We start from the raw sequence: 25835 nt of genomic DNA, 5'->3' as shown, positions 1-25835 counted from the left end.
TTATAGACATGCACTTTTATTACTGTAGCTACCATGTTCAAGTACAGGGATGGTAGAAGATAGACAAGTTTGTTTCTGCAGACATACTGACACACATAATCTTCTAGCGAACCATAACATTGACATTATCAGCGTCTTGCTCTGCCAGTTAGCCTACAACTACTTTTGGACTCAGCTACTCTTCAAATTGAGGATAAAAACATATAGAAAAAAAAGACAGTCAGTCAGAATGAGCACACTTGATTTCATATTATTTGGGCGCCATCTGCTGGTTGGCTGTGAACATGAAGCCTTTGAAACAGTGTGGCCGGTTTCACAAAACTATCTTATACTGACCTTTAGTGATAGGATCTTAATCCTGCTTATAGACTAGTCTAATGCAAGTTAGGCAGTTTCACAAAAATACCAATACTATCTATTAAATCAAAGGCGACAAAGGAGACAAGTCTTAAAGGGGCTGTAAGCGATGCTGGATGACGTCACATTTGTTGATGTTTATGTTTCTTAGCAGATGCTTTTGTCCGAAGCAACCTACAATATATCTGAACCAAACACCAGCAAAACACACCAGAGAGGGAGGAAGCTCACCCTTCCTTTCAGTCCCGAGCCACTCCACAGGGGTGTTTTGTTATTGTTTGGGAGACCCACTTAATTTGTTTCCTGTTCACCTATTGTGTACCAAGACTGGGAAGCCGGCACATCATGAGGAGATTCTCTAAATGTGTTAAAAAGTGTTATGGGTTAGAAATAATCTACAGTAGAACCACTTACAACCTACAAGCCTAACTGAAGCTAATTTAATAACTTGGCTAACTTTATCTGTTCCTTTAATATCAAAATCAAGATCCTAAGAACAAACATCGGTGGGTCATCTTAATGCTCCCACAGACCAAACAATAGCTTTTATTTCATGCATGAGACACTTTGCTCACTGACAGACTTTGCTCTTTGCTGTCATTCAAATTAGAGCCCACAAATTTCGAACCATAATAAATATTTTGAACAAGCTGTAAACATGATTTATGGCTGCTGCTGATAAAGGTAGAGTCCGCATTTCAATCCAATACACTTTGCATGAAAATTCAGAAAACTGCGCCAGAAAGTCATGGGTTCGAGTTCAGCTGCCACTGTTGTGCCCCTGAGTGATCCGACGAGTTTTCAGATAGATCTCGAGGTCACTGTCAGTACTGAAAAAAAAAGGCTGAAAACAATCGGTTTTACTTAGTTTAAAGTTGCTACAGCCAGCAGCTAACACAGCCAGGCAGCCACAGTGCTACACTCTGGGGGCATGTTCATGAGCTCCTATTTGCATGACCCTCGAGAAACGAGATGTATGTGAAAACTCGCCGGATTTCTCCTTTAACCCTGTGGTGCTCCAAGGGAGATGTCTCTGTAATTTGTGTCCAATAAGTCGACTGAGGTAAAGGTGTCATCTAAATACATAAAAAAAATAATGTTTCTCTACCTGTCAGCTCAGTGTGTGCTCGCAAAAAATGTACCTGAATATTGTAGCTGGCTCTTAGAAATGTAAACAATGGTTTGAACTGAACCATGAACAGTTCCTACAAATCACACACATTGTATCAAGAGCATTGAAGCCAGTCGTGTTCGGCTACTTCAATTCAAATTTCAACTTTTCAGAAGGTAGAAGGTTATTTTCTGAACAATTGGATTTTATAAGAGAAACCTAAAAACTGTTTTTGATATTCTAACCACATTTTGTATCACATCTATCGTACAGTATTTCATACTAGTCAAAAACTTTACAAGCTTGCTTTAACTGTTCATGAATAGAATATAAAACATATATAAAATACAGAACACCCACAATTCAGCATGAGATATATGGTAAGGCACAAAGTTAAGGACAAAGTCCCCAATACAGTACATGGAAAAAATACAATTATTGAAATAAATTGAAATAATAAATTCTTTCCCTGAGAGCCACTGGCATTGAAAAAAGTTCTGAAGAGGTAAAAAGATGTTCCCTTTCCTACGCATTGTATGGAGGTGAATAGGAGCCACATCAGATCAGATCCAGTGGTTCTATCACCACTAAACTGTCCATGATCACCACAGCTCAAAGCGTTGTCTCCAAGGTAGAGCTGTTTGCTCTTAATCACATTGTTGAAGAGTCTGCAGAGACATTAATATGTGGGCATCAATATAAAGTACACTTATACAGTTGCGAAATGATACCGCCACCCCTCCAACACACACACACACACACACACACACACACACACACACACACAGTACTTACCTTACAGTCTGAATTGAGGTTGTTTTATTGACGGTATTGTAGATCTGCTGAGCCCCTTTATCAGTAATGCTGTTGTTACTGAGGCTGGAAGAAGCATGAGGAGACTTACTCACAGACACAAAAAGGGAAAGGACACACAAACTTACCTAGATACCCATATCAACACATGAAAATCTGTAGCCAAGTATGAGCACACACACACACACACACACACACACACACACACACACACACACACACACACACACTTACTCCAAGACTTGTATTTTGTGCAGATGAGGGAGCAGTGGTTCCAGGCAACGGTCTGTGAGCTGGCAGTGGCTGAGGTCCAGTTCCGACAGCCCTTCAGAATATTCCAGAAACAGCGCCAGAGATCCACAGGCCCGATCGTCCAGCACAGTGTGACTGAGGTCCAACTCCCCACCCACAGCACGGGAGAGAGACACGGCTCTCCTCACACACTCTATCTCAGAGCCGACCTGCACCAGCGTCAGGAACTGCAACAGCTGGCCCTTAGTGCACCTGAGAGAGAGAATACCATTGTAAATTACTAGAACATTTTACTTCATAACAATCTTTAACAATTGTTAAAAGTCTTTATGTTGTTCTTATTTCAACCTATAACTTCTCTTACATTTGACTTAGTAGAAACAAAATTGTCACTGTCCAGGTCAACTAATATATTTTCTCTTCTCTGTTTAGTAAATGCATAACACATCTCACATCAGATGATCCATTTATGAGACATTATCGAACAAACAAACAAAAAAACAGACCCAGATCTATGCATGACTTTGCTTAGACCTTAAAGATGATCTTCTGTGGGACCCAGTTAATCAGGGATACACTTTGGCCACACCATTTGAGAACAAAGCAAACAGCTTCACATCTCACCTCAGACGTAGTCTTTCTAGAGCAGAGAAAATGTATTGTAGCCCCGCCTCCACCACATCACAGTCCGTCAGCGTGAGCGTAGTGTTGGTGTTGAACATCTGGATCACCATGGAGATGACCCTGCAGTCCTGCGGTCTCAGGTGCAGAGGTGGTTCCTGTGTCCCATCTGTCAGGTCCATAGCAGAGGAGCAGGAGAAGTCCAGTCTGTGCTGCAGAGCCTGAAGAAGAGCTGCTGCTGCCCCCTGCTGGACGTCTGAGGAGTAACAGCAGTTGAGGAACCTCAACAGCAGCTGCCTGTCAACACTGGAGTCAAAAATGCCCAACTCTGTGATGTCAGTAGACACATACTAGGGTCATAGACTAAGGGCCATACATATTAAGCATCTACAAACACTAGAACTCAATATTTAAATTGAATATACTATTCTAAACCTTAGAGCCAATTTTTATTAGTAGTGTTTTCAGAAATGTTATGTGAAATAATAAAAATCATCCTTAATCAAACAAAAAAAGATCATCCTCAGCTGTAGATACAATCTGAACAAATATTGAGACCTGAGCTGAAAGACATTGCTGGAAAACTGCAGGAAGTTCTCCAGCTCCCCCTCTGGTATGAAGGTCCACATCAGGTTGAGTCTGACCCCCTGGCTGTGCTGTAAGGTGAAACGCAGGGCAGCACAGTCAGCAGCATCCAGGGCTCTGGTGGTCAGGTTGATGTAGTTCTCTGTAGACCTCAGCAGGCTGCTCACATACTGAGGGGAACGAGTCTGGTAGATCTCTCTGATGATGGACATTATGAATCCTGGAGAGAGCCTAAGAGGTCATAGTCGTTATCCATCACAGGCCAAATGATATCCTGTATGTTACATAAGGGCTATATGATGTAAGGACTGTTAGAAGAGATCAGTTAAATTAAGATGTATATTGTATGTATTTATTTACAGCCACACTCCACTAATTATAATTATCATTCAAACAAAACAAACTTCAAAAGTTATGTAGGCGCATGATCATCCAGAGTGTGTGGATTCCTGCTACCTCTTAAACCGTATCCTGTCCAGCAGGGGCAGGAGTTCTCTAGTATTCCTCTCTGTGATCTTGCTCTTCCTGAAGTCCACAGTGACAGGTCCAGAGTAGTGCTGAAGCATGAAGAGAAGCACTTCTGGGGTCAAAGTGCAGTTGGTCAGGTCACCTCCAACCTTATCCAGGAAGGACTGAGTGAGTTCCACTTCCTGTACTTCAGACACCAGCAGAAACAGCTGCTGCATATCTTCCTTATTCAGTCTGGAGAGTCCAAAAGAGGGAAAAGGGACACCAATTATGGATTTTCCATTAACAATATAACATTACTATTAGTTTATAGGGTTCCCACTCTAAGTGAAATGTAAAATTCCATGACCTAGTATATACAGTAATGAAGGGTAGAGTGTACCGATCAAAGACTTCAGAACAGTCATGTACTGTAGCATTCAAGAATCTTTTACTTTTTTACAGCGAGAGATGAAAAATATACAAAGTTGGGCTAACCGCAACTACTCAAGCAAGCAGTAAAGCTAATAACCAGATATACACCAATTCTGAATGGAAATATATTTCTATTAATGTATTTTGTCAAGTAAATTTTAAACTGCTACAACAAAATTCCCCGATATTCCATGACTTTGCCCCCAAAATGATAAAATTCCCTGACTTCTCTTGTATGGAATAGACTTTCCAAAATTACATGATATTCCAGAAATTCCACACCTGTGGGAACCCTTTTCATAATACTGCCGACACATTTGTCATTTACATTTGCATTCTGTAATATACAGTAGCAGACACATTCATGTATCAAAATGTATAGGCAAGTTAACCCAGTTAGTTGGGGTCCCAAAACACCATCAAGGCAACTTACCCATTTCACTACTTACTTAGGTATTACTACCTTGTTGTTGTCAGTGACTGCTCACTGCTGATCAGTAATGACTACTGCTTCACAATTAGCGATGGAAAAACATTGTAGAAATTGAATAACTGATTTTATTTATGAATTCACCTGAGCTTCAGAGGGTCCTGATGACAGAGAAAGGTGATGAGAAAGTGACCATCAACCCTGCAAGATGTCAGATCCAGACACCGGACAGTCCAGAGTCTGAGGAGGAGAGCCAGGCCGCTCAGGACCCTGGACAGCACTCTCTGAGAGACACCTGTACTGTTGAGGTCCAGGCTGAGCTCCTCAACAGTAACTGGAGCCAAACCTCTCCCAGTCCTCATTGCTCTGACCAGCCTCATCACCATCTTGCCATTCAACCTGATGAAGTCAACACAGAATAAAACACCAGTTACCAAAGAGAAGACGCCTTATGTACACATGACCACACTGTTGACAGAATTATTCATTGGCTGCAGAGATCACAGAATCTTTTTTTACCTCAATTTATGGTGATTGACTCCTCTGATGAGCAGCCTGACTCCCCTGAGAGAGATGTGCTCAGGTGTCAGGGTGAGGTCCAGTCTGGAGGCTACCCAGCTAAGCACCCGCCCTAAAGATCTGCACTCAGAGCTGTATAGGTCCCCTCCAATCTTGAGATTGAAGTCCAGAAACTTCACCAGAAGAGTCAGTTCTTCTCTAGACCCAACATCAGCACAATCCAGTAGGAGAGACTGGGCATCACAGCCACTATGCAATCTTCAAAATAATAATAAGGTATTAAGTTAGCTCCAAGACAACCAACAAATTCTTCAAAACATTAAATAATAACTAGGACTGATGTTCACTTATTTAAACAACAAAAAATATTTGTTTAAGTGAGCTGAAATTTCAGCTTCAGATGATGACATTAGGTAAGGAATTATGTCTTCACACACCTGAGCTGTGATATGTAGGGCAGACACTGAAGGAAACTCCTCACTTCACTCTTCATCTGACCAGCCTATGAGGTCCACTGGTTTCTTCTGTGTTTGGAGTTTGAGCACTTCTAGGAAGAGTGAGGCCTTTCTCTTTGATAGGTCTATGGACCAGAGTGCTGGAACTGACTGGTAAACTAGCTTAAATGCTGGAAGGAGCCTCCTGCTAGTTTCAGACTCATAGAGCTTCACACAGGAGTACAGTTCCAGCAGCACATCACTCTGCACAGAGCTGTTCTCATGACCAAAAGGGAAAGTGCTGTAGCTGCACACAGAGGACAAGAGCTCAGAGAAACTCTCTCCTGTATCTGAAAGACACCCAGCTGCTGCACCACCGAGATTCACCAGGAACTTGACTGCTTTGCTTGAATTTGAAGAAAATCGACTAAATCTAAAGACAGTGATAAAAGTCAAGATCAGGATGATTTTATTCATACATTTAATGTTATCAAATTGAATGAGTTCCCATATTAAAAACATCTTGATAGAGAGATATACATCCACAAACACATACAAATCACATTAACTTTAAATGAGTCATCATCATAAAAAACGTGTTGATATACTTAAATCTTAAAATGTGAAATCATTAAAAATGAAGTAACCTCTAACAGACATTGTTCTACAATTTCAACACAACCATAGTCATTGCCATCATTGTCATCATCATCATCATCATCATCATCATAACCGTAAAACACTACTGATATGAAACATGAAATATATCATTACATTACATGTGTAGATATGACCAGGGGTGCCTGCAGGAATGAATGCTATGGTACGCACACCAACCTACAGACTACTACAACTTCTGTAGTGTGCGTGCGTAGGCCTACTGTATTCTCTCTCCTGCTCAAACAAAAGGTGTGTGCGCGCATATAGCTCTGCATTAAGTTGATTTTGATAACAGCTTTACAAACTTTACAGCAAATTGTAAATAGCCTACTGTCATGCAGTTAATGGAATAGTGTGCAGAGTTGGGAAGTTATACTGTAGTAGGCCAATTTGGTGTGAATACACACACACACACAGAGGCAATTCATTTGTTGCTAAGTAGCCTGATGGTACGCTCAGTGTGTCAGTCGTACACATGTCATCGCCTGGATATGACTGAAAGAGAACATTGAGGATGATATCAGGTAAGGAATTATGTCTTCACTCACCTGAGCTCTGATATGTAGGGCAGACACTGAAGGAAACTCCTCACTTCACTCTCTTCATCTGACCAGTCTATGAGGTGCACTGTTTTCTTCTGCGTTTGGAGTTTGAGCACTTCTAGGAAGAGTGAGGCCTTTCTCTTTGAGAGGTCTATGACCCAGAGTTCTGGAGCTGACTGGTAAACTGGTTTAAATACTGGAAGGAGCCTCCTGCTAGTTTCAGACTCATAGAGCTTCACACAGGAGTACAGTTCCAGCAGCACATCACTCTGTTCATAGTCGTCCTCATAATCAAAAGGGAAAGTGCTGTAGCTGCACACAGAGGACAAGAGCTCAGAGAAACTCTCTCCTGTATCTGAAACACACCCAGCTGCTGCACCACCGAGATTCACCAGGAACTTGACTGCTCTGCTTGAATCTGGAGAATATTCACTGAATCTAAAAGACAGTGATACAAGTCAAGAGGACAGGTGGATTTATTCATATATGTAAGGCTAACAAATTAAACGAGTTACCACATTAATGCCATCTTCCTGATAGAGATATATACATCCAAACAAAAGCATAAATCATTACATCCTCATTAAATACGTCATTATCATCACAATAAAATGTATGAGCAGTGTTGCAGGATTTCTTAGCGGTGTAGGTGTTTGTCCAATATTGGAAAGGAAGAATCAGGCTGTTAAGAAATCGTCACTTAAAGTATGGGATTTGTTAAGTTAAGTTAAACTATTTGTGCGCACTTTGATGTCAGGGAAATCGCCCGATGAAACTGATTCAGGTTATGAACCATTTATCTTAAGTGGAGTCGTCTCTCTCACTGGTCGCGAGGGAGATATCGGGCCTGTTAAAATATTAAGAGATACTGGTGCTGTACAAAGTTGTATTGATGATTTGGTCCTTTCATTCTCTAATGAAAGCTACTGTGGTTCTGATGTGTTGGTGCAGGGAATCGAGATGGGCTTTGCAAAAGTTCCTTTGCATGCCGTCCACATAAAAAGTTATTTTATTTCTGGCTGTGGCTACTCCAGCCCGAAAACGCAACTAGGAACATGCTGTGGATTTGTCTGAAAATTCGTCTGTCTGAACGCCATCGGCGCCCAAATTGCTGCCCACAACCCTTGGTGCTGAAATTGCAGATTCATTTCCGCTGTCTATGATAAACAGTGCTGAATATGGCGGTTCGTTCTTGCAGTCTTTAGAAACAGTGCTGCTGCCCATTCTGTCTGTGTTGAAATCTCGTGCTTCTAGAAACATGGAAAAGTTGGATGGTGACCCTGTTCTTGTCGCGTTTCGTTCTTCTCCTGAGGAGGATTGCCTTGGCCTACGCAATGTTCCAACTTGTTCCTCTTCTCAAGAATTTCGAGATTATGTTCTTTCTGGTACTAACAACTGTGTTTGGTCTACAGATTGTCTGATATTCTTTGGAAACACCAAGGCTTTTTTCCTGTGGTTGCTGTACCAAGTTTTCAGCTGCCTTTCTAACTCCAGGTGGACGCAAGTGCTACAGGAACTGATGCTGTACTGTCCTATCCTTTTGTATCATCTTGATAATCAACAGTAGATGTTGATTTTTGGTGGTAGGGATGTTATGTCCTGGTATGTTTGTGTTGCTTTGCTCTGTTTTGTCCTGTGTCTGTGTGTGTGCTCTGTTGCAGGACGTGCTGGCGGTTGAGGCGTTAATTGCCAATGTCAATATTGCCGTTGGTGATTGGATGCACTGCTGCATTAAAGGGGCGCTGTTCCCCATCTCAGAAGCTATGCTAAGCTCTGCCTGACTTTGCATGCTGCGCCTTTCCACCTGCCATGCTCCACCCAGCGGCTTTTGCCGTTGTTGCCGGAATCGCCAGAGTGAGAGGCTGGCTGGGCCTAGATGTGGGGTTGGACTTTAGGCCTTGTTTTTGGATTAAGTTTCTACTTTGCTACCTTTGTTTATGTTTGTACTTATGATTTCTGAGCTAACACTACTTTTCTTTTTATCCTTATTTTTATATATCCACTTTTTGTAAATTAACACTTTACCACTTGACTGATTTTTCGTTTGTTCGCCTTTTTGGAGATTTTTCAACCTCAACTCTTTTGTTGCGTGTCCAACCCCTAGACTGGCACGTAACAATCATCCCATTAAATATATAGACATGATGAGAAACGGGCAATGAGGATGATATCAGTAAAGGAATTATGTCTTAACACACCTGAGCTCTGATATGTAGGGCAGACACTGAAGGAAACTCCTCACTTCACTCTCTTCATCTGACCAGTCTCTCAGCTCTACTGGTTTCTTCTGTGTTTGGAGTTTGAGCACTTGTAGGAAGAGTGAGGCCTTTCTCTTTGAGAGGTCTATGGACCAGAGTTCTGGACCTGACTGGTAAACCGGCTTAAATGCTGGAAGGAGCCTCCTGCTAGTTTCAGACTCATAGAGCTTCACACAGGAGTACAGTTCTAGCAGCACATCACTCTGGTCAGAGCGGTCCTTATAATCAAAATGGAAAGTGCTGTAGCTGCACACAGAGGACAAGAGCTCAGAGAAACTCTCTCCTGTATCTGAAACACACCCAGCTGCTGCACCACCGAGATTCACCAGGAACTTGACTGCATTGCTTGAATCTGAAGAATATCCACTGAATCTAAAAGACAATGATAAAAGTCAAGGTCAGGATGATTTTATTCATACACTTAATGCTATAAAATTAAATGAGTTGTCACATTAAAGATATCTTCATAGAGAGATATACTTCCACACAAACACAAATCACATTATCTTAAATGAGTCATCATCATAAAAAAATATGTTGATATGCTTTGAATCTTAAAATGTGAAAACATTAAAAATGAAGTACACTCTAACATGCATTGTCTTACAATTTAAACATAACCATAGCCATCATAACCGTAAAACACTGATATGAAACATGAAATATATCATTACATTTCATGTGTAGATACTGTATGACTGAGAGAGAACAATGAGGATGATATCAGGTAAGGTCTTCACACACCTGAGCTGTGATATGTAGGGCAGACACTGAAGGAAACTCCTCACTTCACTCTCTTCATCTGACCAGCCTATGAGGTCCACTAGTTTCTTCTGTGTTTGGAGTTTGAGCACTTCTAGGAAGAGTGAGGCCTTTCTCTTTAAGAGGTCTATGGACCAGCGTGCTGGAACTGACTGATAAACTGGCAGTAGTGCTGAAATGAAACTCCTGCCTGTTTGTGATTCATAACCTCTTGCATGAGAGTACAAATCTAAGAGGAAATTAGATTCATTGTAAACACTGGAGAGTATAAGCAGTGTCCTGACAGTAGTGAGTACATATTCCCCACCATAGAGAGCTGCTTGCAGACACAGATTCAGGTGGAATGACTTCACTCTCTGCTCCCACTCCTCAGAGGAAATGCTGCCATCTTGAGGTTCAGGGAATCTGTTTTCACAGACAATACAGAGAGCAGGCTCATCAGTGGTTTATCTCTCAGCTATCAAAATCACATACTGTATGCACATGTAACATTCTCTGTCATACTTTTAACAATATTTATATATACACATTAAGAACACCACTTAAGCATTAAGCAGCTGATAATACACATTCTACATACAGGAATAACAGAACTGATTTATCAATAGGACATCACTGAAATGAATATTTATATATCCTGATTTGAGTGAATCATGTAGTCATTTTGTTGACTACATATACAAATATTCCAATTAGTGAAAATAGCTTGTCCATCCCCTTTCTCTAAAAGGAACAAATAAAACACACAGCCTACATACAATACCAAGATGGGGTTCATATTAACATGTAGTTTCACATAATACACATGAACAAGTGTAGAAGAGAGTAAAAATAATTTGTTTTGAATCTGGATAGAAACAATATTATCACTCACCTCAGCTGTGATATGTAGGGAAGACACTGAAGGAAATTCCTCACTTCATTTTCTTCCTTTGACCAGCCTCTCAGCACAACTGGTTTCTTCTGTGTTTGGAGTTTCAGCACTTCCAAGAGCAGAGAGTCTTTCCTCTCTGAGAGATCTATGGACCAGCATCCAGGAGCTGACTGATAAACTAACAGTAGCGCTGAAATGAAACTCCTGCCTGTTTGTGATTCATAACCTCTTGCATGTGAGTACAGATCTAAGAGGAAATCAGATTCATTGTAAACACTGGAGAGTGTAAGCAGTGTCCTGACAGTGGTGAGTACATATTTCCCGCCATAGAGAGCTGCTTGCAGACACAGATCCAGATGGAATGTCTTCACTCTCTGTTTCCACTCCTCAGAGGAAATGCTGCCATCTTGGGGTTCAGGGAATCTGTTTTCACAGACAATACAAAGGTGAGAACCGGCTCATCAGTGGTTTAGCCCTCATGCACATTTGAATTGTGTCATCCCGGCCAATGTTTAAAAATAAATGTTTATATACATAAATCATCATCATCATTATCATCATTTCATGGTTTATCAATAGGGCATCAATGAAATTAACTGTATTTAAAATTAACTGTACCTGGAAAGAAAAATCCTTAAATAAATAGTCACCTTCATTGTTCATGTTTTTAAGCTTACAATATGACAACATGAACAAAGAAGTACACTCTAACAGACATTTGCCTTGCCATTTAAACATCACAATACCCAATGTTGTCATCATCATCGTAACAGTAAAACTGATAGGAAACATAAAATCTATCAGCCCATTAAATATGTAAATATAACTGAGAAAAGGGCAATGCAGATGCTATCTGGAAAAGAATTATGTCTTCACACACCTGAGCTGTGATATGTAGGGCAGACACCAAAGGAAAACCCTCAATTCATCCTCTTCATTTGACCAGCCTCTCAGCTCAACTGGTTTCTTCTGTGTTTGGAATTTCAACACTTCTAGGAACAGGGAGGCCTTTCCCTCTGAGAGGACTATGGTCCAGACCTCAGGACCTGACTGATAAACTGGCTGTAATGCCTGAATGAGACTCAGGGGATGTTGAGAGTCTTTTGCACGAGAGTAAAGCTCTAAGAGGAAATCAGATTCATTGGTAACTCTGAAGAGTGTGAACAGTATCCTGACTGTAGCGAGTTGGCCTACAGATTGCCCCTCAGATTCTTCCTCACAGAGAGCAGCAATCAAACACAGATGCAGATGAAATGACCTCTCTCTCACTCCCCACTCGTCAGAGGAAATAATCTCAAATTGAGGTGGTGTCAATCTATTAAAACAGATCATACAGAGGAAGGAACAAATTGATCAGCAAATTGGCTTTCTTTTGATATACGGCAATGTCAATTAATTTATAGAACCCCTTACGAAAGGAAATATATTGCAAGATATTATTTTCCATTACATTTCCCAATATATTATACATTGGCAATACATGGAATAATATATTGATGACACATACATTATGCAATATATTATGTATTCATGCAATATATTGTAATGTATTGCAAAATATACAAAAATGGCTCATTTCAATATATTGCAATATATTGAACATGCATATATAAAATAATACGTGTTTAAATATATTCCAAAATATTTGCAGTTTTATATTTAAGTATAAGGATACTCTTTTGATACCATAAGAGAGATTTGGTCTCTGCATTTATCCCATCCATGAATTGGGCATGGGAGAGCAGTGCTCAACCACATCTCCCGCACACATTTTTCCAACTGGTCAGGGATTTAACCAGCAACCCTTCTGTTACAAGCCCGAAGTTCTAACCAGTAGGCGACGGCTGCCTTAGAAATATCCATCATAATGTATTCAGATGTATATTGGGAAATGAATTGGTAATATTTGTAAAGATATAGTGTCACATGTACCGGTATGTAAATATATAGTGTCACATGTACCGTGTATATTTAATGTATGGTAGAATATATTTTAAATATATGTAAAATTATTTGGAAACATATGTGCATATATATTGTAACATTTATGCACAATGTGTGACATATATTTAAGAGAACAAGCACATACAATGTATGTGCATATGTGGTGTTATATACAGTATATGTACATGTAACATCTAAAATATATGAATACTTAAATGAAAATTTCGGTATTTAGCACTTTAAGTCCCTTTTCTGGTTTGTTTTGGATGAACTAGAATGGTGGACACCAAAATTTTGACGATTGGTCCTGTCTCAACTTTTCTGACTCGTTTTGAATCGCCTTTGGCTAGTCAGAGTGGCTGCCTACAGGCATGCTCAAACATGTCTTAACGTTCGTTTTTTCAAAACTGTGCAACTCACCATGGTTAGTGGTGTTTGTTGATGTTCCAAAACAAGTAGCATAGCGAAATACAGTTTATGTCGTGTTTTATTTGGCATTTTGTAAAATCCCATTGATTTCTGTTGGAAGACTCATTGCACGTTGATATTACTGCGCCTCCATCTATGCTTCAGGCTCAAATATTGAGCGGAAGTTTATACGCGGTTGTGAGGTGTCTGAAAAAATAATTCCACAATAGCAAATAAGACGGCTGGAAATCATACATTGCGCCGATATTTGATTTTAATAATCAACAAACAACACTAACCACTCGATGAGTTGCACAGTTTTGAAAACGAATGTTAAGGGTTGTTTTAGGACATGTTTGAGCATGCCTGTAGGCAGCCACTCTGACTAGTCAAAGGCGATTCAAAACTAGTCAGAAAAGACAGGACCAATCGTCAAAATTTCGGTGTCCACCACTCTAGTTCATCCAAAACAAACCAGAAAAGGGACTCAAAGTGCTAAATACCGGAATTTCCTTTAATAAATATGCAACCAGCAATATACCGGTATGTGCAAACCATTATTATACCACATATTAACACAGACTAATGAGTAATCCATCAAAAGCCACCTTTATTTTATTTTAATAAGGCACACCCTTACGAAAATTAACCATGGATTAACAATGGTTTTACTATGTTTTTTGGAGTAACCATGAAACCATAGTTTATCACTATAGTTGATAAAAATGCATCATGCCCCGTGTGAGGATCGAATTTACGACCTTCAGATTATGAGACTGACGGAGTAGGCCTACCTACTGCACTAACAAGGCTTCAGCTGCAGATGTCAGTACGGGAAGATACTTTTCAACTTGACTTGACAACTTTGGTTTTAAAGTCAACTCAATAACTTAACTTGGCTGAACTTAAAATTGTAAATTATGGTCTGGAAAGTTTATATTCACAACAACATCACTGCACAACTAAGGCTAAGTACATTTGTTGCTGCCTCCAGCACAAACAATACTTTAACCCTTTTCAGACTGAACGTCATCAGTACTGGGATACCAAATTTAGAGCATGCAGTATGCAAAGGGTTAAGCCCTATGCACAGGATTAAGGTGTTCTGGATGGTCATCTACAGTACTTGATGGTTTCCTTCACCAATAAAAAAATACATGACAACATGACAACATCTGTATAGCCTTTAGTGTCGCTGACACTTAGTTGTAATTTAATTCAATTCCAATATATAAAATAATATGATATATATATTTCCTTTTGTACGGGATATTTAAAAACAATGGCAATTGACCTATAAGTGCTACAATTTCAAAAAAGACCATAGCGTAATAAGACAAACAAAGATAACCAGTTATCAAAACTAAACAAAAAAAGACAGAAAATAAAAGCAGCAATAAAAAGTCAACACTAAAGGTAAAACAATGTCAAGTTAAAAGTAATATTTAAAAGTTGACAATCCAAAAAAAAAACAATCAGTATTTTGGACCAACTCAAGGTGTGAAAGAGAGGCTTAGATAACACAAACATACAGTGAGCAGCCTGCATTACTCTTTCAAATTGAAGGATAGCTATTATTTGCCATTAGATAAATGTCTAAAAAGTTAGATTTGATCGCAGAGTTTATTCACTTTCCATGAGCAGCGTCCTGACTGATATAGTCGGCTAGTCAACGTTGTCAGTATTCAGCAATTCCGTTATTAGCGCTCAGCAGTGAAACTATTAAATGCATAGGCCTATTTGATAAAATGCTGACTTAATTTAGTTAAGAGATATAGTTTCATGGCTAATGACTAGTTCACAACCCTGAGGAATGGGAAATTCTAGACAAGACTTATTAAGGAACCGTGCATCATTACCTGATGGAGTTGAGTTGTGGAAGAACACTAAGGACAAGGTGGTAAACAGCTTCGCTCAGATGTTGACTGGCAGGATCCCAGTGCAAGATGAGGCTTATCTTCTCTTGTCTCTGGCATATCACTTCTCTTGCTTTCTCAAACACTAATGGTTCCCACACTGGAAGGTGAAACTCTGGTCCAAACAAATTCAGCAGACCAGTGAAAAGCATCGGATTTTGAGAGTTTAATGCAGTTGTCCAAATTGTTTGCAAGCAAGAATCAACTCTGCAGAGAAATAAGTAACATCAGCTGTTTGGACAAAAACACATGTAATTGTGTGTGTGTGTGTGTGTGTGTGTGTACGTATGTATTTGTGTAACACCTGATAGCCTATAATTTTCTTGAGGTGATCAGAGTGTATTACCTGATGTGCTGACTGCAGTCACCAACAAGCTTCAGAACTTGTTCAGAAACATTACAGTTCAAGTCCAACTCAATCTTCCGGTCATTGGACTGTTTGATAACATAAGACAGTGCACAGCACTGATAAGGGTCAATATTCCCATCCACCAATTCAAAAGAATATTTAATTTTGCTGAAGAACACAAAACATGGCAATGGTGCCTGCATTTCAAACAAGCACTGGCAGAGAAACAGAAAGTCCTCATAATCCTCTGGGATAGCCTCGTCTTCATCTGCCTGGGTAGTGAGGAATGCACTAAAAAGTTTCTCATGGAATCCACTTGATACTAGCTTAATGTGTTCTTCTGAAAATAGACACTTAACCAATGACACATTTCTCTCAGACAGTAGACCACACAGGAAAGGAATCACATGCCTCATGTGTTTTCCCTCTTCACTTTTACAGTCCTGAAGAACTCCATCTATATCTTCTGGATTAGCAAGCAGCAATAGAGCAGCAAAAAACTCCTGCATTGTGTTGTGGAGAAAACTACAATATGGTTTTGCCAAAGTGGGACCATCCTTGAATGTGAGCTGATTCAGAAATTTTAGCTCAATGTTATTATCTTCACAGTCTTGTAGAATGATGGACCTCTTTTTAATTGCACTAAAAGCAAGTTTGCATAAATGCAGTATCTTCTCTCTGTTGCGCTGGATGAAGTGGTCTAGTTGCCTCAACTTTAAGCCTGGTTCACCTTTCTTCATTATATGTCGGAAAATATTGAGATAGATCTCAGTTGCTGTAAAAAGGTTTGGAGCTTCAGCACTATGAAACAGCATAAAGGCAGCAACCATGAGTGCATGAACAGGGACATGGCAGAGGCTACGCAGCTCAAATTCCCCATGATAAAATTCACAGCATCAGGTTTATCTCTGAGTATGTGGGACAAATAAGCCTTCAGTGATTCTTCATTGAACCCCTGCACACTAACTCGACAGGGTTCCCACTCTGGAAGGATCTCTTCACATTCTGGCCTGCAAGTTACCACAACCTTGGCCTCGGGGAGAAGTTCCTTGGTCATTATCTTGTGCAGGAAAGAGTTTGAAGGTATATCTTTGATGCCATCAAATATTATGACAACATGTTCAGAGTTCTCCTTGATGTCCAGTAGCACCTCATCTCTGTTTGAAAGGGGTTCAACATATGCATCAAACAGCAAAGATTCCAAACTTATTGGTTTTGACATGTCAGGCAGTGTCATATCAAAGTAAAACAGATAGTTCAGTTTTCTGTTTTCCATGTTTGTCCAGAGGTTAATCATTTCCAGAGTAACTGTTGTCTTTCCGATTCCTGGTTTTCCAGTGAGCAGAATATCTTTCTTGCATCTCAGGAGGTCTTCAGGAGATAACTTTAGTTCTTTCTGTGGAATGTAGGTACTCAGCTTTTTAGACCGGCATTTCTTGTATTTCTTGCTTTTCACTTTAAATTTAGTTGACATAGGGCAGCTCTGCTCATCTCTGTCCAGCACAAGTTTTGCATAAAGGGAATTTTCCAAATTCTTGTCATCTAAGAGAGATTTCATTTCTTTTGTGTGAGTTTTGAGTATAATCTTGGCTTTTGCTTTCAGTTGGCTCTGGTATTGTTGACAAGGTTTGGAGCCTAATGATAAAATACAAAACAGAGTGAACAGTCTCATTACACAATTGATCTTCATGATATCAATATATTACATTTTACACTAGTATGTACCGTACTATTACAGTATATTTCTAACTTACTACTATTTATAATGTTACCAAAAACATCCCCCCACCTTACTCACACGAGCAGGTTTCCATTATATTGTTGACCATTAAATATACAAATTGCAGCTGAATCTCTACCCACAGCACATCCACATAACCAGCAGCTCTCAGGGCCAGATGTACTAACGCTTTTGCGCCCATTTCAGGTGTATTTGTTTCGCAATGTGCGTGTAAAATCATTGTGAGGTATGTACAAACAGGCCGCAATGATGTAAAAGCGCAAACTGCCTGTCGCGGGAGCTGAAAGTGGCAGATTGCGATTGTCATGTCATGCATATGCATTCATGGGAGGATCCAGGGGAAAGTGGGAGTTTAGCGTAAAAAGATGGGAGGGGAAGAGTAAAGAGCGCGTAGTTATGTATTCCGCGGTATGTACAAAGACTGCTCCTGAAAGCATCGCCTATTCTGGCGCTTAAAATACTTCATGCCTTGTAAAGCAGGTGTTAATCCACATTGCAGTTCAATGCGTCAATAAGAGAACCACTTTCGTTGGCCTTTCGCATGTCTTACTTTCACTTTCACATCATTCACTTAAACTTTCTTACTTGCTAGATTTGACCAATCTTCCATAGCCTACGTGCACAAGTAGTTTAAGTAGAACTACTGATCTTCATTATCTCCCTGCTTGTTGACATCTTATCATGTATGGTATTATTTCATGATCGCTAAACGCTTGATTCTTTTCAATGTTGTCATCAGTTAACTTCATTCAACTGCGCTTTGTAGGCTGCCATTCAGTTCAGAAATTGCGTTTATGGGCGGAGAAGGGCAGAGAAAGGCGCAGTTTACACTAAGGATTGAACGATTGATAAATACGACGGAAATTTGGGTCTGACAGCGCTCGCAATCTGCGGTGTGTCCATAGCGCTGATAACGCTACGTTCGCAAATGTACGTACATCTGGCCCTCAGTGTTCCTCTCACCTGTGGGCTCCATATCTGGCTCATCTCCGAAACAGGTGATCCAGGGATGGAACTCCTTTGGTAAAGTCCTGTTTCTTTCACCATGCAGAATCATGAGGAATACAGAGCAGGCATCTTCCCCCTTTTTGGTGACCATGTCTAAAAGTTTTAGGTTTTGATCGAAAGAATGCTTTTCTGAAGTGACTGCCATCACCTCATATGAATTAAACACCGCAAACTCTCTTCCTTTAACCTTTTCTTGAAGCCTCTCTGCAATGAGTTTAGCATTTTTGAGGTTGTCAACCAGGAATGGCCTGGCATTCGAGATGTACTCGAAAGCTGATTGGTTTGTGCAGGCCATGTCAAAGGTGCATCTTCCATCCCCAGCTTATCTTCAGTATCAGCAGATAGACAAACCAAAATACAAGTCAATAACAGTATTAGGCTATTACTTATGCCTAGACATGTTATTACAATAATAATAGCTGTGATTGAACAATAGGCAAGTGGTTCTTAAACTTTTTGTCTGCCAAGAACATGGGCCAAGTCTCGTGACCCCCTTCTCTCTAACTGGCGGAATTTGGTTTTGAATTGTTGCGAGATGGGCATTGGAAGCAGAGGCAGAAAATGTCTACTCTCATAGGCTACGTCAACACCAAAGGCATTAATGGTGTTTTTATGGATTCATGTGATTGTGGATATGTACACAAATATGGACATTTAAATACTGTAAACAATGTAATGGACTCTAATATCAGAATGTGATACTAAAATTGTGAAATGTTGATTGTGAAATATTTGACTAGTAATAGAAAAAGATTTCTGGATTGCCTCTAGTAGGGGAGATGACTAGTTGAGCTGTGTGATAGATTTACTAATTGACTAATTGATGATCTGAGTCAATGGACTATGTGACTAATTGATGTGATGACTTGAGTCATGTGATGCATCAGTGGCCTATCACCTGTTGGGATGGGACCTTATTTTATCTCACTTGCTTAGTTTTGAATTGAGCCTGATGAAGCAACTGGCGAAACTCGTTGCTCAATAAAAAATCTTTAAAACCTGCAATCCACCAGCACCTTTTTAAGTTGGCTGTGCAAAGGGATGTCTTCTATTTACCAAAGGCATTAATGTCAATGGCAGCCTTTGACTAAAAACCTTCAGAAAAATAACTTTTATCATTTTGCAACCTCTTCAATATTTTTGGCGACCCCCAGTTTAAGAACCACTGCACTTAACAATTTTGGAAGAAATTTGAGTGCTGTTATCACTATAGAAATGTGTGCAACGTTAGTTGGTAAGTAGTAGTGTTGCATGGGCCAGTTTATGACCCGAGGGCCCCCGCGGGTTGGCCCGCAGGTCGGGCTGGTGAGATTTATAGGTTGCGGGTGGGTCGGGTAATGTTCTGGGTTAGCATATCCACGTGCGTGTACTGTAGGCTAAAGTGGGATTCCCCCCTTATGTTCCTCTTTCCTTCTCCGTCTCGGTCTCAAATTTACATGCACACCAGAGTTGATTGGATTCAAAAATACCTCATTGGAGGGGAAAAAGCCTATACATATAGTTAAATTAAACAGTTGTTTCTAATTATCCAGATGATGGCCTAAATAAGCTTCTGATGTAAGCGAACAGATTTAGATCCTAAAATATTTAGATCCCACGATTATCCTGCAACGTCCCTGCTGCTCAGCTCACTCTTAGATCTGTAGCTAACCGCTTAGGAAAGGTTACACCATCGAAACGTATCTTATGGTCAGCAATTAGAGCAATATTGGCATGCTACTTTGCGCAAGTTTACGGCAGAGAGCTGAGGTAAGAAATGTTAACGCTAGGGGTGGGCAATATGGACACAAAATAATATGACGATAATGATAATTAGTCAATATCCTTTAAAAAGAAATTTTAAAAGTTTGAGTTACTTTACAGCTCATTTTTATGAACAGCATCAATGCGATAATAACAAAATAACCTAACCTGTGACTTTTAACCAAATCAACCAATGCAATGTCAAAATTTCAATTCTGCCCCCAAATGACATTCTAGCCAGCTACATTAGAGAAGATGAATAGCCCTAACAGTTTCCCAGAGAAAGTCTGAAGCTGAAGTTCCTTCAAAAACCTTTACTTAGGATTCACTGTAAAACTAAGCAGACCAACAGAGTACATCTCAGCCATTTCCTTCGAGGTTTTGTTTAAGAGAAGTCATGTAGGCTAACATTCCAAGTTACAGAATAGAAAAAATGTGTTAGCTTATGGCTAATGTATATGAGAAATCCCATAGAGATGCTAACGGGTAGCATAATCGATATTAGAGCAAACTTCAGTCCATTTACAAAAGGGTTAGGTTAGGCCTACGTGAGAAGAGTTCTTTGTTTACAACTGACTATTGAAATACCCAAATGCTAATGTTTTCTCTCCATATAATACCATATAGGGAAAAATGTGACTCATCAATGCTAGGCCTACTTGAACAGAAGTAGCCGCACAAAATCCCAAGTAGCCTAGTGTGTGACAATGTGGACCCACTAGTAGTGATCATGTGACACTTGCTCTGCTGCAGCCAGGGGCTTCTCTGCATAGGCTACACCTCCTGGATTTAGTGAATGTATGGGGTTTCAATGTGTGTTTTCGAGTGTGTTTTTCCCATAAGTAGGCCTAATTTAAATACTCGATAATGTAAATTTGCACATTGTTAAAACAACAATCACGATATTATCGCAGACGATATATATAGCCCACCCCTAGTTAACGCATGATAATATGTGGGCACGCGCCTGAGTGTGTGTGGGAGTGAGAGAAAGAGGGAGAGAGAGAGTGAGAGAGAGACTTGACAGTTTAATATAGCCTGACTGTTTTAGACAAGGCTGGATTGACTGCATTTATTTACTTGTTAGCCTACATGTCTTGTGAAGTAAAGTAACATTGGCTTGGGTTGATGATGAACGCATATTTTTGGGTCGGTCAGGATAGGTTAGAGCTTCAAAATGGGTCGAGCGGGCACGGGTTATAAAAAACCCTGACCCACGCATCACCACAAAGTAGGCCTATAGGCTATATAGCAATTTTTAAACGCAGTTGGAGTGTGCCAACGCAATGCAGTTTTTCTGTGTCCAAAATATTGCATTCCTTGCATATAAACTTAGTCTAGTTGCATCCCCCACAGGACCAATAGTAAACCCAGAAATGTACCCTAAAGTTTTATCACAGAAATGTCATCAATATGCCTAGTGGATGGAATTCAACTTGGTTGCTAAAAGTTGCATTTTGGGCGTTTTGCATAATTAGCACAATAAGATAATGAAGGGGAGACACTACAGGTGAATAGGGTACACATTTTAAATTATAGCTATCACCATGAAACTTTCTCAGTTGATTACTTATGTTCAGATGAGAAAAAAAGTATTGCATGTTTCTTTCTTTTTTATTTTATATTATCTAATATGCAAATGAGGCCCTAACTAATTGCACTAATTTGCATATATTTTAAAAAACAAAATCAGATCATGTCACTTTTAAACATTAGTTTAAAAGTGACATGGTATAGCCTGTTGATATTGCTGAGAGGTAGATAACAGTATTACTTGATCATTGATTGATAATTTGATGCCCTAAAACAGACATGTCAAGGCCCGCGGGATGATATTTGATTAGTATTAGAACCGGCCCGCAGGCCACAGCCGCCGGCTGCTGTTTTGTGCATCAATACTCCATTCCCCACAATGCAACGGTAGCCCACGAACTCACTGCGGCGCCGCAAGTGGGCCTCGGCTTCATTATTCATCAGTATTCAGTCAGGGCAGATGTCAACTTTCAGCTACCCTCCCCAGTGTTGTGCCTGAACGCGTTCATTGAACGAAAGTCACTCGTTCATATGTATTTTGAGCGAACGTGAACTGAACGTACTGTATTAGGCTACTACTGCCTAATGAACGTTACTGTGAACTTGTTCATTCTGGTGTCTGTGAACGGCATGCTCTTTCAGTTTAACTTCGTTGAATAGGGTGCCAGATTTCTACAGAGCCTTCCACGCGAAAACCCGGCTAAAACACACCGTAAAAAGGCCTTAATATGGCAGCATGCAGGTCACCATTTGTCAAACTATGGGCTGCGGTCCGCAATGATGGACAATGGTCTGCAGAGTGAAATTATTCCCGGGCCATCGTCTGATAATTTGCTGCGCAATTGGTCAAGGAGCCGCGGACAGAAAAAGAAAACACACATTTCTGCAATTAGTAGGAAATACTTGTTAATTTGGTGTCATCAAACATAGAGGCATATAATTAAGTTGTGGTTAAAGATCTCCAGATCAGTGATTTACGCATGATCTGATCCGCCATTTACCATTCACACAAGCTGGTATTGTATCTCCTGAATCCTTACATTCAGGCATTCAAATTAAATGTAATTAAATAACATATAAATATTCTATTTATGTATGATGCTTGCATGAGGGAAACATCCCAAAACAACGGCACCCATATAACTGCTGTTTCTCATGCAAGCATCATGCAACAATGCAAAAACAATGAAACTATTGTAGGCCTAATTATATTTTGCATTAGTAAAGCAGTACTCTGATGTGCATGTTTTCACAAACTTTTATGAACAATCTTAGCACTTTAAACATTGACTGTTTTGAAGTGCATGTATAGCAATATAGTATAAAAATAATAATAATTGTGATATCATTATGATAATTTAATGGGGGGTGGGAGGAGGGGTGGGTTCATGTAGGTGGGCCCTATGACCCCAAAGTATGCCTTGACTGGCATGAGTCATGAGGCTTGAGGCATCATATGATCATTTCAACAAGTTTTATGACAAGGTCGGTGAGGATGGGAAAAATCGTACATTTGTGCAAACCTTGCCCGCACTTCAGTCACAGTCATTATTCATTTAATCATTAAATAAAATACAGTACACCTCTTGGTTCAATAGGTTACGTGCAGTCATTTTAATATGTTTTAATAAACATTGAACCAGTCCGGCCCTCGGCTTGTAGCAAATTTGTTTTTTTGGCCCTCTAATGTATTTGACTTTGACATCCCTGCCCTAAAAAGACTAAGAAAAAACATGCTGAATTTAAACATTTCTGTTTATCACTTAATATAACATTCCATTGTTCTTCGATTATCAATACAGGAGAAAACTCCAATGCCGACACAACAATGAAAAACGTTTACTGTCACTTGCTACTATACTATACTATACTATATATATTGTGCAGACAATTATATCAATAGAGTAGCGTAAAGTATCTCAATATTTAATGATAGAATTGATTATCTAGCTTAATTTTATTTGAGTCAGGTTTACTCAGGGTTTACTCTGATAGCATTATATTAGCTTATCACGCCCACTTGCTTTGTTGTGCATTTAACAGCAATTTCAAAAGAAAATGGCTTCACAATCACAATCTGTTATACACAACACTCAGCCTTTCTTTCACATTGAAAGTGTGGGTGTATTTCGGTTTTCAACAAGCGAATAGAAAAAGGACCTTGACATGCACCATGCCATAACAACGTTTTTGCACTTTAGCTAAAGTGTAGATAATGTTCGCAGAATTAAATGTGACATTTGAAGTGAGTTGAACAGTCTTATCTTTATTATTTTTTTGCAATGCCTTTGAGTAATATGGGAGACATGAATTGCAATTTATCGCAGTATTGAATCGCAATACTTGTTGTATCGCATTTGCCAATTCCCACCCCTAATATAATTTTTGTATGTGTTTGTGTGTGTGCATGCTATAGTTATTTTGCATGCTGTATATACTGTAGTTATTGTAGTTGCATGCTTGTAGTTGCATGTAGTTCTTGAATATAGTTCTTGTGCATGTCTGTGTGTGCATGCTGTATACATGTATAGTTCTTTTGCAAGGGGTACTTAATTCCTTAATCCGTACGTACGTGGTTACAGGTCCAGTCTCAAAATACCCCCTGAAGCCTAATACTCTGGACTCCCACACCTCAGGGCCAGTTTGTGACATTACAGTATGGCAGGCTGCCTGCCTGCATACACCTATGCTTAATTAAAGAGCTTGTTGTTTTTTCACTGCAAGACCTGCCTTACACCTGCCTTAAAGTCTAATGGAATTAGATATTTAGCTTTTACTTTTCATTAATCAAGGGGTACTTGATTAATGAAAAGTAAAAGCTAATTAGATAAAAGCTAATTAGATATTTAGCTTTTACTTTTCATTAATCAAGGGGTACTTAATTCCTTAATGATCCATCCGTGGTTACAGCTCCAGTCTCAACATACCCCCTGAAGCCTATAATACCCAGGATTCCCACTCCTCAGGGCCAGTTTGTGACATTACAATACAAGGTATGGCAGGCTGCCTGCCTGCTTACACCTAATGCTTAAATAAAGAGCTTGTTGGGCTTTTCACTGCAACACCTGCCATAAAATCCATCACACAGGCACAGAAAGGCCGGAATGGTGTAATAGGTCAACTCTACCCCCTGACCAGGTTCCTTAAAAGTTTTCACCAACTCAGACCCCAAAATATATATACACGTGTTTCCCTTGGAAAAATAATTTTGAGCCTGGCTTTATCACACAATCTGATTTTGTTTGTAAGCAAATGGGCACATATTTAATGATAGGGCCTCATTTGCATATTTAAACAATAAAAATAGAAAAAACATGCAATACATTGTTTTTTTCTCATCTTAACATAAGTAAAACATTTCTGGGCTCAAGAAAATGCAACTACAGATAAGCTAATTTATCTTTGAGTGGTACTATTTTGTGTGGGATAGTCAATGACTATTACTTTCCTGGTGGCACTGCCATGGTTTTGTGACAAACTAATAATTTTGAACGAGAAGCATACACATCATACGCCAATCTTTCTCAAAGTGTGGTCGGTCTGCACGTTATTCTTAGTGGTCTGTGAGTAGATATATATGGTATATCATACTGTACATCGTTTTTCTTAGACGACATTATGTGACTGCAGAGGCAGGGCAAAGTTTTGAGTCTATTCATTCAGATTTTCAGACAAATACGGAAGCGACTTCTTGACGCATGATAGCCTACGGAAGCGAACCATGCACTGTGCGTAGCCTAGTTTAAATCAACGGAATAATAACGAGGCGCAGAAGTCGCCTATTCAAAAATAGGTTATTATTAACAATGCTGTTAGTATTTCAATAGTCAGCTAAAGTACATTAATCACCTAGAAGCTTAAGAGAAAACTGTTCTTGGCCATGCACAACAAAAACGAAACTAACTGAATAGCCTATTTGGATGTGTTATTATGAATATAGGCTAACGACGACCACGTGAGAATCCTACAATTGTTATCCCTTTCTTTTATAAGCCTACACTTCAAAGGATTCATTCACCATACTTCATAAATCGACGTGTTGAATGAGGTAGGCTAGGCAAGGTAGCGATGTAGCGCATGAGCTTCAGTGCCT

The 25835-nt window shown here is 39.7% G+C and overlaps 1 protein-coding gene across 1 annotated transcript; it reads right to left on the bottom strand.

Moving 5' to 3' along the window:
* On the bottom strand, positions 1-25835 carry LOC125289208. The gene is made up of 18 exons (XM_048235916.1): positions 25761-25835; positions 18422-18792; positions 15715-17352; positions 15312-15575; positions 11981-12415; positions 11101-11523; positions 10534-10631; positions 10209-10455; positions 9405-9836; positions 7213-7644; positions 5571-5828; positions 5196-5450; positions 4196-4441; positions 3713-3970; positions 3158-3460; positions 2516-2785; positions 2264-2347; positions 1-2136 (listed from the first exon to the last, which is right to left on the bottom strand). The coding sequence occupies exons 3-18, from the start codon at positions 16545-16547 to the stop codon at positions 1785-1787; spliced, it is 5190 nt and encodes a 1729-aa protein (XP_048091873.1). The 5' UTR covers positions 16548-17352; positions 18422-18792; positions 25761-25835; the 3' UTR covers positions 1-1784.

This window comes from Alosa alosa, chromosome 24, assembly GCF_017589495.1.
Source record: "Alosa alosa isolate M-15738 ecotype Scorff River chromosome 24, AALO_Geno_1.1, whole genome shotgun sequence".
Classification (NCBI taxonomy): Eukaryota; Metazoa; Chordata; class Actinopteri; order Clupeiformes; family Clupeidae; genus Alosa; species Alosa alosa.
This window is presented reverse-complemented; position numbering and strand designations above follow the sequence as displayed.

Excerpts from the sequence above, each read along its gene's own strand:
- LOC125289208 (XM_048235916.1), bottom strand. The coding sequence starts at position 16,547 with ATGGTTGCTGCCTTTATGCTGTTTCATAGTGCTGAAGCTCCAAACCTT. Across the intron at positions 9,837-10,208 it reads CCCTACATATCACAGCTCAG|ATTCAGTGGATATTCTTCAG; the intron begins GTGTGTGAAGAC and ends ATTGTCTTTTAG. Across the intron at positions 2,137-2,263 it reads ACCTCAATTCAGACTGTAAG|ACTCTTCAACAATGTGATTA; the intron begins GTAAGTACTGTG and ends ATGTCTCTGCAG.